Source organism: Liolophura sinensis, chromosome 1 (assembly GCF_032854445.1).
Source record: "Liolophura sinensis isolate JHLJ2023 chromosome 1, CUHK_Ljap_v2, whole genome shotgun sequence".
In the NCBI taxonomy this organism is placed as follows: Eukaryota; Metazoa; Mollusca; class Polyplacophora; order Chitonida; family Chitonidae; genus Liolophura; species Liolophura sinensis.
In genome coordinates this window covers 28,583,961-28,597,093 of record NC_088295.1, presented here as the reverse complement: position 1 = coordinate 28,597,093, position 13,133 = coordinate 28,583,961, and the positions used below count along the sequence as shown (strand labels likewise).

The following is a 13,133-nucleotide window of genomic DNA, read 5'->3' as shown; positions in this document are numbered from 1 at the left end:
ACGGTGAACATGCATTACCCCTCTGATGATCAGAAATGACACTGCTCCCTTGACTGAATTTAGCAGACTGTTTTAGATGTCATTCTGAAAGTGGATTTTAAGTATCAGTATTATCGTTATTAGAGATTACACTTTCTGAATATAGCATAGATTCTAGTGCCAAATTATGAGGCAAAATTATGATCAAACTGACGTAGTAGAGGGAATATGACACACAGTGTACAGTGAAGTAATTAATACAGGCCATCTAATAACACCTGATGACACAAAGTACATCATATTGTCATATTTACTCGTGTATCTAGACTCACAATTAATAACTATTTGTCTACATACATATCACAGAACACTGACTCATTTCACGCTCTATTTATGTCGGTGTATAGGACGCCCCCAAACTCCAGGCTCTTACAGCCAGTCAAATGCGGATTCTAACGTCTCACAGATGACTGCGCATTTAAGCACAGGTGGTTAATTTCAACTATCTTAACAACACTTTCGCGGAGAACATGCAGCAGTGATAAGTTTTGTCAAGATGAGAAAGTTTCTTTCTATACGACACAGGATTATACATGTGGTCTCTGTAATTCTATTGGAAATCGTCCTGGGGAATTCTTTACACTGGGATGCTCTACAATCGGTGAGAATTTACCGCATATATACCTCGAAAACAGATATATCACTTTATATTTATGTACGTGTTACATTATATATCTATGCTTTCTATGTTTTCATTCAATCTGTAGTCATTCTTCAACATACTAATACACTTAGAGTCAGTTAAGCAAATGCTGCTTTAATATATTTGCAACACGATGACGGTGATTAACTTTATGCGTGGAGGAAACCGGAGTGTACGGGACAAATCACTTACCTTTGGCAAGTTACTAATGAGCTCTCCCACGCCAAGTAAACACAGTATGTTTTCACGGCTCAATTTCTACTTTTTTGCAAACAAAAATAGATATTTCCGATGGACTAACGATTCGATCATGAGTAAATCGTTTTCAGTTTTGTTTTACATCCAAACAGTTAAAACCCTCAAATACTGACTCGGAAATGCATTACAAATACTCAGCTCGTAAAAAACGAGTAGACGGTATGACCTACATTTGGGTCTGTCGGCTATTTGTCCAATCTCCATACGCCATAATGCTGGCCGCCGTCGTATTAGTGAAATATTCTTGAGTACGGCGGAAAACACCAATCAAACAAACAAACAAACCTTGATTTGCTAAGCGTGACATCATACTTAGTTAACGATTACGTCAAACGTTACTTGTACGTCATTCACGAATATGTTAACCTCTCTATTATAATAACACACAGAGATCAGGGGAGTCTACAAATTTCCTACATTCGTGACCGGGATTGAACCGCGCCTCGTGTGTCCGAAATATTGAAAGACATGATATAGTAGTATATATATATATATATAGCTATTTCTTCTGTTACCAGCCTTCTGTGGAGTGCAAACCATGTAGCCGTCATTTGATGAAAATATTGTAACAAATACACTGCAAAATTTGTTATCACAAATACAGATGCAAGCGGAAAATAAACACTTAATATTTGTAAGAAATCTGCTATCAAATGAAAATGAAATCGAGAACATCACGCCAATTAGACGATACCTTAACCTCAAATTATAATCTCAAATCATAATCTTGCTGTATTAATTCAACTGGCCCATACGATATTTGACGCGATATTCTAGATTATTTCATTACGAACCACAGTTGCTATATGACCTTCTGCGTAAAGAGCTCTATAACCTCATAAGTATGTCTATTCTTGACTACCGCGTAAAACACCAATCAAATCAATAAATAAATCATATATATATGATATCATATATATAAATCATATATATATGGACTGTCAATAATCATTCTGTGAACAAGAGTGGTTTTCGACGCAGCTGAAGGACAATAATATATGATCGCATGTTCGAATCCAGCTCTTCAGGTTCTGCTGTGCTTTGTGTCGGGGGGGGGGGGGGGGGGGTTTCCAGGCACCTAGTGAAGGGCGGTGGTGTCATTCAGACATTCAGTCCGGTTTCCTCCACTCTCAACCTGACCACACTTAATATAGAAGACTGTAGCAGAACTGTAAATTTGAATCAAATAAATAAATAAAGAAAGAAAGAAAATAAATAAATAAACATTCAATTAATATGTTTATTTTACAGGAGAAAGTCCCAAGTCACGGGCTATACACAGAGCCTACTCTAAGAGGTATGTAACCAATGGAAATCCCCCGTGGAGACTTTTAAGACATGTCCTTGAAGCTTACCTAAACAGTCCAACTTGTATATGGAAGTAGTCACATGGATTTTCTTAGCGGGAATTTGTGTATTTTTCCTAAAAATCTTAAACACTTATTATTTCATTAGATTTCTTCATTTATTTATTTAATTGGTGTTTTACGCCGTACTCAAGAATATTTCACTTATACGACAGTGGCCAGCTTTATGGTGGGAGGAAACCAGGCACAGCCTGGGGAAACCTACGACCATCTGCAGGTTGCTGACAGACCTTCTCACGTACGGACGGAGAGGAGGCCAGCATGAGTTGGACTTGAACTCACAGCGACCGCATTGGTGAGAGGCTTCTAGGCCATTACGCTGCGATAGCGACTTATATTGTTTCATGAAAACAGTCCATCTTGGGGCCTGGGAGATTTAGCCACCGCGTCAGTAAAACGCGAACGGTATTATTTCGCTATAACAGAAGATCCGGGTTGTGACGTCGAGATACGCGCTTTTTTTCTAAAACTGACAGCTCTGTGAATATTTCCTGCATAAAATATATATAAATAGGGATTACCAAGCCATGCAGTTTAATTTCCTGGATGATGCATTAGCTTCGAATTGTGTAAGGTCGGTCTGTTGTTTCAACCGAGCTCGATATTATGCAGTTTAAAAACCGTGACAAGGTGGCACGGTTGTTAAATGGCCGACATACCGTACCGTGAATTGGGCCATTACTTCGGTAGATATAAAGCATATATATAACATGTACCATATAAATATGTGAATTGAAAGCATGTATATGTTCAGAGCAATATGTAGTCTAAAGTATACTGAAGTAATAATACTAATAGTGTGTATTTCCCACTTGGTTTAACCCCTTTTCTTACTTGCATGTGGTTAAGGACGTATTCACATGCAAAATATAAATAATTCAACACTATTGACAGTTATCAATCACGAAACTCTGTGGTATAATTTTTATGCCGTATGACTCCCTTAAAACGGTCAGGTGTATGGGTAAGGAATGCATGCAAAGTGCAGACAACTCTGGGCATTTGAGATTTCGAATAGAACAGGACAGTGCGTGTTGAATCTGTACGTTTTACAGTGGTGACTTATACAGAACATAATAAAAGTCTTACAGAATAGATAGTAAAACCAGAGCAGTGACGACAGTGTGATGACAGTTGGTAAATGCTCAACGGTAACAGATGAAATATGGCCTCCTGTCAAATGCGGCTTCTTGTTAAACACAGCCGCTTGGCAAATACGGCGTTTGTCAAATACGGCCTTTTGGCAAACACGGCCATCCTATAAAAGGTTAGCCATTAGATTCAACGCTTAGTGTCATATTATAGAGTATAGGTCATATTACTTGTCATTCAGTCCTGTAGTAGTTAAGGGTTTCCCCAACAGGGGACCCCATATAAAAATAATTTAAAATAATCCGCAAGCACGAGAATCTAACCTGAACAGATATCAAATACTTGTTTATCTACATGTATATAGGACGTGGGTTTCACTTTTATATATAGGTATGATATAGTTCTGCTGTGCGTTATGTATAGGTGATTTGAGCATGACGATCATCGTCTTATTTGTTAAGTAAGGAGGAACGAGCACTATGTTTAAAACCATACAGGCATAAATTCACCGACTATTCATGCCCAGCCTGTGTACTAAATGTCGATGCCTTATTCTTTGACTTTTCTTTTGTTTCAGACGTTAGTTTCCGCGATGTATCATTCACTCTGGCAATGCTGTCATGGACAGTAGATGGGGTTACAGAGACGAAATTGGTCTCCGTTGACTTGTTTGTCAAACGGTTGTCCGACACGAGGGATGTAGTTTGGCATCCCTTATCACAACTTTCCTTTAACCATTCAGTCAGTTCTAGTCCTACGAACGCCACAAGGTTTGGGAGGGACCTAAATGTTGTGCATGGAGAGGCTTACCGTGCTAATGTAACTTTGATGTCTGGAATAAAGAATATGGTGTCAACAGTTGACGTCACGACAGGTGAGCCCAGACACACTGTTTTCTACGGTGGCCTATTTACGACTTTTAGTTTCTTTAAAGTGTTATAACTTTTTCTTTGGTTTCCAAAAGAAGTGTAAACGTTTTCACTCAAGTGGCAACAGTTTTCACCTGATTGTATAAGTCTTGTCACAACAGATATTTCATACCCATGCGATCCAGCCGTTTGTATTTTGCCCCTAGTTAATACGTATACGTTTGGTAGCAATATCTTTGCCATTTTCAGTCCATAGGTTCGGAAACGAGAAGAGAGCTTCTTGTATCACGTCCCATTTCCATTGTTTCCGTTGTCTCCACCCAGGTGATAAATATTTTCACCCACGTGACAACTATTTTCACCCACGTGATAACTATTTTCACCCAGGTGATAATTATTCCCACCCATGTGATAACCATTTTCACCCCAGAGAGAATTATTTCACCGAGGTGGAAACGAAAGGAAAAGTTACTATGTGGTTTGAAATGGGGGTAAAAATGGATAAAAAAAATTGGATGTGTTGTGCATAGTACAAAAGTTTAACCTGACAAGCACTTGACAATATCTTTTTTCATTCAGGGCTGTGTATAAAATCTGTGGGTCAGTGTGACGGGGGTTACTAGCTGAGGATTTGAACCAACGAGGCTTTGGAGGCCACGCCTCTACCAGTATACTAAAGAAAAACTCCCTCTAGTAGGGAGGTAGACAGCCCATAGATATCACCTTGTCACATTCGCCCCCAGTTTTCTTCGTAACTACCCAGGAAACACCAACACACAGAGGATCCATTCAAATATCAAGACCTGCTTTACGCCATCCCGGCAACCCTGCGCGTCAAATTTGTGACAAAGTAACTCCATGTATCCCCTCTTGACTTCTGAATATTTATTCATTTGTCACAGGTCCAGTTTGAAAGTTACCTGTTAATAAAAATTTGACGAAGATTGAATAGAACAAAGAAAAAATTTATAAAAGAAAGAAAAATAAAACAGAAGATTAGACATTGCCATCCCGTAGGTAATAGCACAAATGAATGAGCGAGTTTGTGCTTGGGGTTTAACGTCTTACTCAACAATTTTTCAGTCATATGACGACGAAGGAATATTTAGGGTGTATGTAATGTGCCTCCTTGTTGCAGGGCGGATTTCCACTGATCTTTTATCTAGTGCTGTTTCACTAAGACGACTTACCGAAGGCAAGTAAGCCGCCCCTGCAGAGCTATTATACTGTAACGGGTCAACCACCTAGGACTGATCGTGGATCAACCGCTCCCGAAGCGGTAGCGCAATTGAGGCCTGTAACTTGTAACGTGTAATTTCAATCCAGAATTAGTTTACCTACTCTAGTTTGAAGTTACAAGTTACAAATTGAACTTGTAACTTCTTAGTAAAAGTCTCTACTCATTTAATGTTACTGATATGTACTGACATTACCAACTGCTTATCCAGTCATATACCTGTGTATTTCGACATATACATCTTACAGGTAGTTCAGATTAAAGACATTTATACAAACCTGTATACACTGGGGCTACAGCATTTCCCAAAAACATTACTTTGTGTCACAGTTTCCGTACACATCACAAGTCTTACGAAGCATACTGTTCTCATTAGATAGCAGATCATCCTAAATGCATGTACACGGTAAACAAATACTGTATAACTAATACTGAGGTTGTTGTGTAGAGACCACTAATCACACTACGTACGAACCGTTCACACCGTTCCTACGTCCATGGAGATTTCACTCAGCACAAACATGTATTGTAGCCACAAATAACTAGTCACAACAGGTACTAATAAAATCTCATACTATTCTAACACAACTTTTATGGTGAAGCATGCAATGGATTATTTGAGCCATACAATTTGTCAATGCGGAAATTACAAACAGAAGACCTACATAGTAACTGTCAAATAATTTATGTAACATGAAGTCAGTTACAGAGACCTCCCCTCCACGCTCCTCACTCGGGTAGGGCTCAAATGATGTAGGGAACTGGAAGCTTCAATACAGGGGGTTCAGCTTGAAACTTCTCTGCGTCATTGACTGTGTCATTTTTATTCCTGATTTACTGTAATAAAGTACGTCCACTTCTAGCACCTAATCAGACCGTACGAAATAAATCCTTAATCATTTAATAGTTAGAGTACAAACGATTAAAATAAATTTGAAGGCTCTGGATACGGAAACTTCCCTGTCACGCACCATTACACACACTGTGCAGATCTTAACTGGCAACACAAAACAACCCGTCCCACTTCGCTAAAATTACAAAGATGTAAAACCCAATGACCACCTACCCTGACAATGTCCCAGGACTGATCACTCCAACGCCTGCCCTAAATGCAATTTTGTGGCAGCACAATGACTGCGGAGTGAGGGGTGAAAACAACTAGTTAAACCATGATGGACATCTCGGCATGATCAGCTTCACTGTCCTCAAAAGTGGCAAGATACGGGAGTTCCCACAACTATCCACGTTTTCTTCGGCTGTTTACTCCAATAAGGACACAAAACAGATCACAGTTACTGTTTGAGGAACCAGGTTTTATTAGCAATATTTAGCTGTATGAAAAGATCACACCAAAGCTGTTATGAAGCTTATAGATAGGCCTATGCACCATTCGTTTAACTACAAAAAAGAGCTGTTGCAGAACAAAGGGGAATCCCTTACAAACTGCTCAGGGCACCGTGTATACTCCGGTTGCAATCTCGTTGGTGTTCTACACGATTTTCCTCACTCCAGAAATTCAGATTTCACACGATGCAAATGTTGATTCTTATTTCTGCAGGCCTACGTACATTTTTAATTGTTGGGAGGCAATGAACTGTTTGCTGAGCATTGTGCGCACAAAATAATTAATCTGTTTTAATAATTTTAACAGAAAGCCTGTTGTCTGATTGATTCTTGAATGTATAATGTTATTGCATCAGATTGTTCTGTTAAATATAACACACATTAGCCCGTTCTATTAATTCAACATACAGATTTTATTAGACTAACAGGGTATTATGTTGAATATGACAGACTGTTGTGTTATAATAATTACAAAATACATTCTACCATCACTCAAACAACAGAATTCCTGTTAAAATTGGTAAATTAATACTTGGATGTGACAGTGATGGCTTCCAAAATATTCAACCCAAAACGATGGCCGCGGGTCACATTGCCACGTGTTCTCAACCAGCCTCCCATCTCACATCCAACTTTATTGTGCACTGTGGGTAGAGTTTGGCCATAATGGTAGGTCAAACATTATTTTCGGCTGAAAGAATCAAAACTGTGACTCTGTTAATAAGCAATTCTCTGTCAGTTTCGTCTAGTTCTTCCTCATCTACGCACAGCACGGCTTTGAATGTTCATGGTTGTGAATTTCAGTACCATTTGGGCCGAAGACTGTTAACCTTAATAACCTTGAGGCGACGGGAACCAAGGCAGTGGCGGCAACATTTGACAACACCAGAATTGACGCATATTTTGGGCAGTTTGAGGTAATCACTTATTATATGTTGGTTCTAAGAAAAAAATCCCTGTCATATACATTAATTTGTTTGTTTTATAACTCAAGAATCTGTATTCACTGAAGGTGTTGAAACCGTCATGACTGGAGTAAACCAAAACGAACCCTAATACCTGAGACATACTTCATGTTAGTGGAAGGCAAGTGATCTCATATATATATATACGTATTATTCTCATCTCACTTTAGATTTCAGGTTTATGTCTATTCCATTTTCATTAATAGTTTCAAACAAGATAATACAAGGTTAAATGTTTTCTTCCTTATATTACTAATGTTTTTGGAAAGTACTGTCATGTTTTCAACCTCACGCAGTAGAGGAGGAAAGGGGGAGGGCAATCGGTGCCTGATGCCACTTTCAACTTAAAAACCTGGGAAAAGCGCTCATGTCGTTATTGAAAATTGATATGTGAAATATGGCAAATTGTGATTCGTGATTAACAGATTCGTGCTATGTAGTTCACCATACACACGAAGTGAAAAACATGCACGTCTATACCTAATAAAGGCCTCGAAGTACCTAGTCAAACGATCTCCGTCGCTTACATGTCAAAATTATTCTCCAGCAAAATTTAATGCAGTATTTGCCCTATTTCATGACATATAATCATCAAGGCAATAAAACAAGTAAGCAATTGTTTTTGAAGCCATGCCTGCATGTTTTCTCGTACAAAGAGCGTTAGAATATCAAGTTTACCTGGGGTTTATACGTACTTCTCAGATGATCACAATTTATAATTAAAATCTCTGTTCATTTGTTTATATATGCTTTTATTGTTCAAAAGGGCATTTAGAACCCGTCTCCGTACGTCGGGAATCTCAGAGCTTCAGGGGCCTACCCCCACCTATATACGACTACTTGCCTTGGACCGCTTGTCTTTGTACGTGTATAACTGTTGGAGAACATATTTTACAACTGACACAGTGCATTTTCCGACTGTATTTCCGTTGTGTGGAAAGTAAGTACATCATGTCGGGGCGCGGTAACCAAATGTTTGCCAAAATGTGCAGCACTTAATCATATCTTTGAGGATGGATATCTTTATTTCTTGCCCTATACGTAAAATGATTGCAAAGCATGATCTTCCTTGTTTGTTTTTTCAGAGGCCAGATAAAAAATTAGTTGGGACTTTCGGACCATATCCTCTGGATCGTCCGATTTTGACTGAGTCTGAGGTGTGGGTAGACACCAGTTTGCCGTTCGGCCTAGTCCCTGGTGAGACGTACAGGTTGGTTCTCGCCTTTTATTCTTGGGAGCGACGCTCGTCAACCCTCACCACAAGTAACTACAGAACAATCGGTAAGTGCCACGTGCTTTGAGGTTAAACTCACCTACATGTACATGTATCTTTATTTTTGTATGACTGGTGGTTTATATACTGTAGTCAAGACACAGCTATCTCTTGCCCAAGAAGCACAGTTGGTAGAGCGTCCGCTTCGGGAGCTTTAGATCCAGGGTCAATCCTGGGTCGAGTCACCCTTAAGACCTTAAAAGAGGAAGTTGTACCTTCCTCGCTTGGCGATCAGCATGAAAGGGTTAGTGCAACGACTGGTTGACCCATATCAGTATAATGGCTCGGGCGGGGCGTCTCAATGAAGCAGCACTAGATAAAAGAGCGGTGAAAATCCGTCCTGCAACAAGGAGGCACATTACATGCATTCTAATGATTCCTTCGTCATCATATGTCTGAAAAATTGTTAAGTACGACGTTAAACCTCAAGCATTCACTCACTCTTTTGCCAATGAAATAAATGTCAGCCTAGTATTAGCCCAAAGCTAAGGTGGACGTTCCTACCGTAATGCCCAGCTTCGGTCATATAGACTTCCACGTGGACAATTTCACTAAAAAAAACCGGCTCGAACCCTATCCACCGATTCCCTAAAACGTCCGAAATGTAATCATTTTAATAATAAAGACCATAACATCGCAATTAGCCCATTTCCTAATCAGGTGACTCCATTCCTACTATTCACTCATTTCCTCTTCCTAAAATTAGGATCATTTCATTGTTTCACAATAGTTGACTATATATATATATATTTTTAAATAACAAACAAATTAGTGATGACTCCCAAACAATTAGTCCGTCGACCTGGTTTGCTTCTCACTGGTTTCAGTTTAATCATTTCACGAGTTTATCTGTTCCCGGACGATGCCGAGCGCGTCCAAATCCAATTAATTGAAAACGGCTTTTAGCGAAATTTGGCTTGCTGCCGATGTGCCAGGTATGGCCTACATTTGTGATAATTCCTTATTATGGTATTTATGCTTCACAAATAACTAGATTATATGAAGTCAGGATTAGAGAAGCAATGTTTTTTTAGCGTACGTCGTCGAAAAAAAAAACGGAGTTCCTGGTTTAATGGGTTGAAAAGTACAGATCTGAATGTATATCTCTGAATCTATGCGTCAAAACAGTCATTCGAACACCAGCCGTCAACCAATACGGACATTCCAGCTGGGAAGAGTAAAAGTACAAGCATGGTTTGGCCAATGTCGTTATATCCATAATCACTGTTTGTTGAGCAATGTACGCTAAGTCGCTAAGTGTTTCTTAGAAATTCTATCGTACAAATGAAGCATAAATTTACCCAAACATGTTGTATCCCCTATGCATATATAGGCCTATACGAGATATCTCAGACACAGAGACAAGCTCCTGTGCAAACATGTATGGTACTTTAGCCCCAGGAAGCCATTTCAACTTCTCTTTACGACGTGATGGCGGAGCATCGTAGTCACAGTGGCAACCAGTGGTGAACCCTACATTTCTTCGCGCATTGTCCGACAAGCTCTTTCAAAATGATGCCTGCAGTCCACAACGGGCGTCAAATATGGCTGCCTTCGCCTTACTTCCTTCTCAGCTCACCTGCACACGCAACTCCCCACCTAGGCCTATATTACACTCAGTAATGGCTCACCAGACCCAAGTTCACGACATGGCAATTTATTCCAAAGAAATTGTCCATAGGGCCCTTCATTTCAGAATTAACGGGCATGCGCCATCCTGGGACTGAATGCTCTTACTTTTTCTCTGTAATGTTTAGCCTGCTTAGTTACCCGCCCAATTCGTAAGCATTCACCGGTCCGGATAGCACAATCAGTAGATTGTCCGCTTCGGGAGCGGTAGATCCAGAATCAACCCTGGGTCGAGTCACACTTAAGACTTTAAAACAGGAAGTTGTAACTTCCTCACTTGGCGTTCAGCATGAAGGAGATAGTTCAACGACTGGTTCATCCGTAGGCCCTATCAGTGGTTCTGGCGGGGAGGACTACTTACCTTCAGTGAAGCAGCACTGGATAAAAGAGCGGTGGAAATCCGTCCTGCAACAAGGAGGCACATTACATACACCCTCAGGATTCCTTCGTCGTCATATGACTGAAAAATTGTTAAGTATGACGTTAAACCCCAAGCACTCACTCACTCGTAAGCGTTCACTCCGTGTCTCTCCATCCACCAACATCCATGTACCGTAGGAAAGGCCCCATAAATCCTAATGTATCTATCACTGTGTTCGTGGAAATCAAATGGACTTCAAAGAACAACGCAAAAAACCAAACGAGCATTGTAAGCCGCGTATTACCACCAAGGTCCCAAAATAGTGAGAGTGCCTTTTAGTTCGTGAGGCTGTTGCTGTGCTAAATAACAAACCACAGTTGATTTGACATTGTCCGTCTTTCTCTGACATTTGTAAGCTGATTTTCCAGCTCATTTTTGTACCACCCACGTACAAAATTTAGTGCATCAGAACGCCGATATGTAAGAATATCTGGTGACATAAAACAAATCAACAGTCACGGCACAGGTTAATAAATTAAAAATATCTAATATTTCAAATTTGAAAAAAAATAATAATACAATACAACTACACACTTGATTCTTTCAGCTCCATCTGCTCCGGTCATAGAACAAGCTCATCGTTTGTCTAACGGCAGTCTTCGTGTAACATGGATGCTGTCAACAGGCATAGCCGACATTTTCCTCGTGACAGTCAACGGGAAGAAGCACGTGATCAGGGGAGATAACCACGTAACCTCTGCGGGAAGATACTCAGCTGATATCGATGGGTTGAAAGACGAGAACGACTATTTTATTACAGTGACAGCGGAGTCGAACAGGACACAGGGACAAAAGTCTCAATCGTTCACATACATCAACGAAGGTAAACAAACAGTGTTTGAACTAAGTTACGAGTAAATCAAAATGGCTGACAAAATTACTTGCCTTTAGTTTCCATTGAGAAACGCTTTGCAGTGCATAACTTACTCCTGGTGAAGTACCGTTTGTAATCAGCGTGTGGCAATATGCTTTGGCATTTTTTTCCATAATTCGTCTCGCCAAGTTTTCTTTCAAACAACTAAACAATTTCAATCAGAATAATTTGTTTGAAACGGCTTTTGAAACTCAGCCTTCTCAACAGTGTTGGGGAATATTAATTTTCATCGGGCAATGTAATTAATTCACCTTTATATTCATTTTATCTCTAAATTAGCTATAAGGTAACTTTCCTTCATTTTTTCTATTAAACCTCAAACTACACCCAGCCTAATTCTATTTCATTGCAGATGGCGTTTTCCCAAATGATGGAGGTTTGGACTTAACCCCCAGCAGTAATGGCAACATCATCGCTCCTTGGGTTATTTCAGGAGTTCTAGTCGTAATTGTTCTCATTCTGGCAGTTATTCTGGGATTGACCATCAGGAAACTCCGACAGCTACGAACCACAATAAGGAAAAGCGACAATCTCCAACCGCAGCCTGAGTATGAGACCATAAGGACAAGTTATCTGCATCCTATATGATATAACCATTGTTATACGTAGGCCACAATATTTCTGGTATCAACCACACTGTGGCAGCCTAATCTCCAGGACCAGCCTTCCTGAAAGTTGACCAGTCATGGGTAGTAGGCGTGTACTGGCCTAAATTTTTGGCTTTGTCACGGTCACGATTCATTACAACATAGTAAAATAAACCTTCCTCAACAATTAAGCCCTGTCTATCAATGTTGTTCAAATAAAAAGAAACACGACTGTTATAAATATACATATAATAAACCAGCCTATGGTTCACAACCAGAACAACCAGCTTGTTTGACAGAGTAGAATTATATTCTGGCGACGAGGATAAACACATGCCACAAGACGTATATTTTGTGAGTGTTTTTCCAGCTACTGCCGTTCGATCATCGAGAGGTAGAGGTAGAATTGTCTGTCATCAATAACGACAACCGAGCACCGCATGATGCTGTAACCTGCAATATTTTGTCGTCTGCTGAGCTTTGCCAACCCTGTCACAGTCTACATGGATGTTAAATGTATGTAACAGTGGCCACC

The 13,133-nt window shown here is 39.9% G+C and overlaps 1 protein-coding gene across 1 annotated transcript; it reads left to right on the top strand.

The window, feature by feature from the left end:
- The first annotated feature begins 371 nt into the window (after positions 1-371).
- LOC135482299 (uncharacterized) lies at positions 372-12,870 on the top strand. Its single transcript, XM_064762216.1, has 7 exons — positions 372-640; positions 2,192-2,237; positions 3,977-4,273; positions 7,654-7,766; positions 8,900-9,095; positions 11,685-11,960; positions 12,364-12,870. The coding sequence occupies exons 1-7, from the start codon at positions 536-538 to the stop codon at positions 12,597-12,599; spliced, it is 1,269 nt and encodes a 422-aa protein (XP_064618286.1). The 5' UTR covers positions 372-535; the 3' UTR covers positions 12,600-12,870.
- The last annotated feature ends 263 nt before the right edge of the window (positions 12,871-13,133 follow it).

Excerpts from the sequence above, each read along its gene's own strand:
- LOC135482299 (XM_064762216.1), top strand. The coding sequence starts at position 536 with ATGAGAAAGTTTCTTTCTATACGACACAGGATTATACATGTGGTCTCT. Across the intron at positions 2,238-3,976 it reads CACAGAGCCTACTCTAAGAG|ACGTTAGTTTCCGCGATGTA; the intron begins GTATGTAACCAA and ends CTTTTGTTTCAG. Across the intron at positions 11,961-12,363 it reads GTTCACATACATCAACGAAG|ATGGCGTTTTCCCAAATGAT; the intron begins GTAAACAAACAG and ends ATTTCATTGCAG.